Raw genomic sequence first — 2,467 nt, 5'->3', positions numbered from 1 at the left:
CGCGGCTGATAAGAAGCAGGGTTGATCCCTGCTGTTTTCCAACATGCCCTTCCCTCAGGAGCCCCCCCAGAGAACAGCTGGATGGGGTGACTTCTGAGGGTTTTGGGAAAATGGGTGGCTGCATCCACCAGTGGGGATGCAAGAGCCCGTGGCCACGCAGGAGCCTCAAGGTGTGATTATCCCATGAGCTCCCTGAGCTGGAGGTGTGATTATCCCATGAGTAGTCTCAGCGCCTTTACCCCCGCGGGGGCGAGCGGTACAGCATTAAATAGCTTTAAAAAACGAAGGCCTGTGCGCTCCCCCACGCAGATTCTGAACGCCAACACCAGAGTCGATTATCTCGGCGCGTTCTCGGTCACAGTGTTTGAAGGGGAAGCGGCCCACGTACGTGCTGCAGCAAGGACCTGTGTCTTTGCCTTTGGCCCTTCAGCAGCACGGCGTCCCTCACCGTGGCAGCAGGGCGATAAGCACGTCAGCAGCATCATAACCCAATTTTATTGTCTCTATTTTTTTGCAAATCTTCCTCAAGTTGTGTATAAAAAAACTAATAATAAGAAGATGGCTGGTTCTAAGCCAGTGTTGGTGGTGTTTTTGTTGTCCCCTAGATCTTTGGCTTTGCCATTTATGATGAAACCGGTACGTGGGAGACAGACCAAAAAAAAATGAGCCTAATGGATATCACTAAAATGTTCTCCATGCTCCAGCCCAAAGATGACGAAGACGACAATGAGGAAAGCGAGGAGCTGACCCGAGCGGTATCCAAGGACGATGACCAAACCCTAGACAAGCTCTTGTCCCAGGAGAGGTACAAGCGGCTCATCAACCGCAGAAGCGGCTGGGGCGTACCCAGCACCCCGCTGCGCCTGGCCGCAACGCGGGGCCGTGTCCGGAGCGTGAAGGTCCTCTTGGCCCACGGGGCGGAGGTGGACAGCCTGGACGTGAAGGCTCAAACGCCGCTCTTCATGGCGGTCAGCAATGGCCACCGGGAATGCGTGAAGGTCCTCCTGGATGCGGGGGCCAACCCCGTCGGCAGCATCTACAACAACTGCTCGCCGCTGCTCATTGCCGCGAGGGACGGGAATGTGGACATCCTGCAGCAGCTCCTGGACCACGGCGCGGAAACCAACGTTCAGGCGAGGCTGCCCGAGTGGGCTGCCAACTCGGTGGCTTGTTCCGGTCCCCTCTACCTTGCCGCCGCGTACGGGCACCTGGAGTGCTTCAAGATGCTCTTGCTCTACGGCGCCGATCCCGACTACAACTGCACTGAGGAGAGGGTGATCGCCCAGATCAAGGAGCCCAAGACTCTGCTGGAAACCTGCCTGAGGCACGGCTGCAGGAGCGAGTTCATCAAGCTGCTCATTGACTTCGGAGCCAACGTCTACCTGCCCAAGATCACGGTAGACCCGACGGCACCCCGCAGCAAGGGCCTGGAGCTGCTGCTGCAGGCGAGAGGTAACGTGTGTGCGTGGCCCCCGGGCTGGAAACGAGCACTAATGTTGCTAATCTGGGGGAAAGATGCTTCATATTTCTCCTTCCCTTCACCTCTGCTTCCCAATAGCCTTCCCTGGCTTTCTTACAAGCTTCGACGCCCTTTGCAGCATCACTGGAGTGCATGGGTCACTCTAGTCTTAAGCTCTTGAGTTTTGTCACCGTTTTCCTCTGATTATTGCTCCCTCTCCCGCAGCGATTGCTGTGTTCAGGCGCCAAACCCCGAGTCACCAGTACTGAGCACAGCAAGAGAGGGGCAATAGGTCCGCCACCGGTGATTACATCTGGTGGCTTGGATACACCTGCTACAGCAGGAAACCCCTAAAACAAATTCCTGGGATGTTGGGGAGTGTCAGGGGAGGGCTTGTTTCTAATGAAGCCACCAGATATCCCCAATTTCCACTGCTGGCCCAGTTTTGGGCCTGGGGTGTGATTTGGTGCAGACACCAGGTACATTTACATGGTCACCTTCCCCCTGGACTCTCTGCAGCGTCTGCTTTTCATGAACATTCCTAGGCACTTCCCAAGAGCTGCTTTCAGTGAGGGTCCTTGCCGCAGTCTCTGTGAGTTGGGAGCACGCGAGGATTTCCACAGCCTGGTTTTTCCACTCGATATAAATGCATTGGATTAAAGGCTGCTTTTTGCCATTCAGCTCCTTTCTGCTGCTCACCTTTGACTCTCCTGTACTGCCTGTATCCAGAAAAACTGCACTTACTTCCAGATGATGGTGGAAGTTTGCATCCCTGTGCCCAGCCCCTGTGACACGCGTGGCGTAACCAGCCCTAGCGAGGACACTTGGTTCTGGTCTGTCGCTACCCCTTCGCTGAGGATGACGCCCAGGGGAGCGGGGTTGTGTGACCATCTCGTTTTTCCCTCCCTCTCCTTACGCAGCTCACCCCAAGTCCTTGATGTCTCAGTCCAGGCTGGCGATGAGGCGCCTCCTGAAGCAGACTGGCTGCCCGCACGCCCTGGGCGAGCT

The 2,467-nt window shown here is 56.2% G+C and overlaps 1 protein-coding gene across 1 annotated transcript in view; it reads left to right on the top strand.

Annotated features, from left to right (window-relative positions):
- Positions 1-662: 662 nt before the first annotated feature.
- ASB12 (ankyrin repeat and SOCS box containing 12) overlaps positions 663-2,467 on the top strand; it is a 2,462-nt gene continuing 657 nt past the window's right edge. Inside the window, exons 1-2 of the mRNA XM_010156674.1 lie at positions 663-1,452; positions 2,380-2,464. Coding sequence (XP_010154976.1) covers positions 663-1,452; positions 2,380-2,464 — 875 coding nt within the window. The remainder of the gene's footprint in view (positions 1,453-2,379; positions 2,465-2,467) is intronic.

This window comes from Eurypyga helias, unplaced genomic scaffold, assembly GCF_000690775.1.
Source record: "Eurypyga helias isolate BGI_N326 unplaced genomic scaffold, ASM69077v1 scaffold21978, whole genome shotgun sequence".
Classification (NCBI taxonomy): domain Eukaryota; kingdom Metazoa; phylum Chordata; class Aves; order Eurypygiformes; family Eurypygidae; genus Eurypyga; species Eurypyga helias.
Note: the sequence above shows the minus strand (reverse complement) of the source record. Positions and strands in the feature narration are given on the sequence as shown.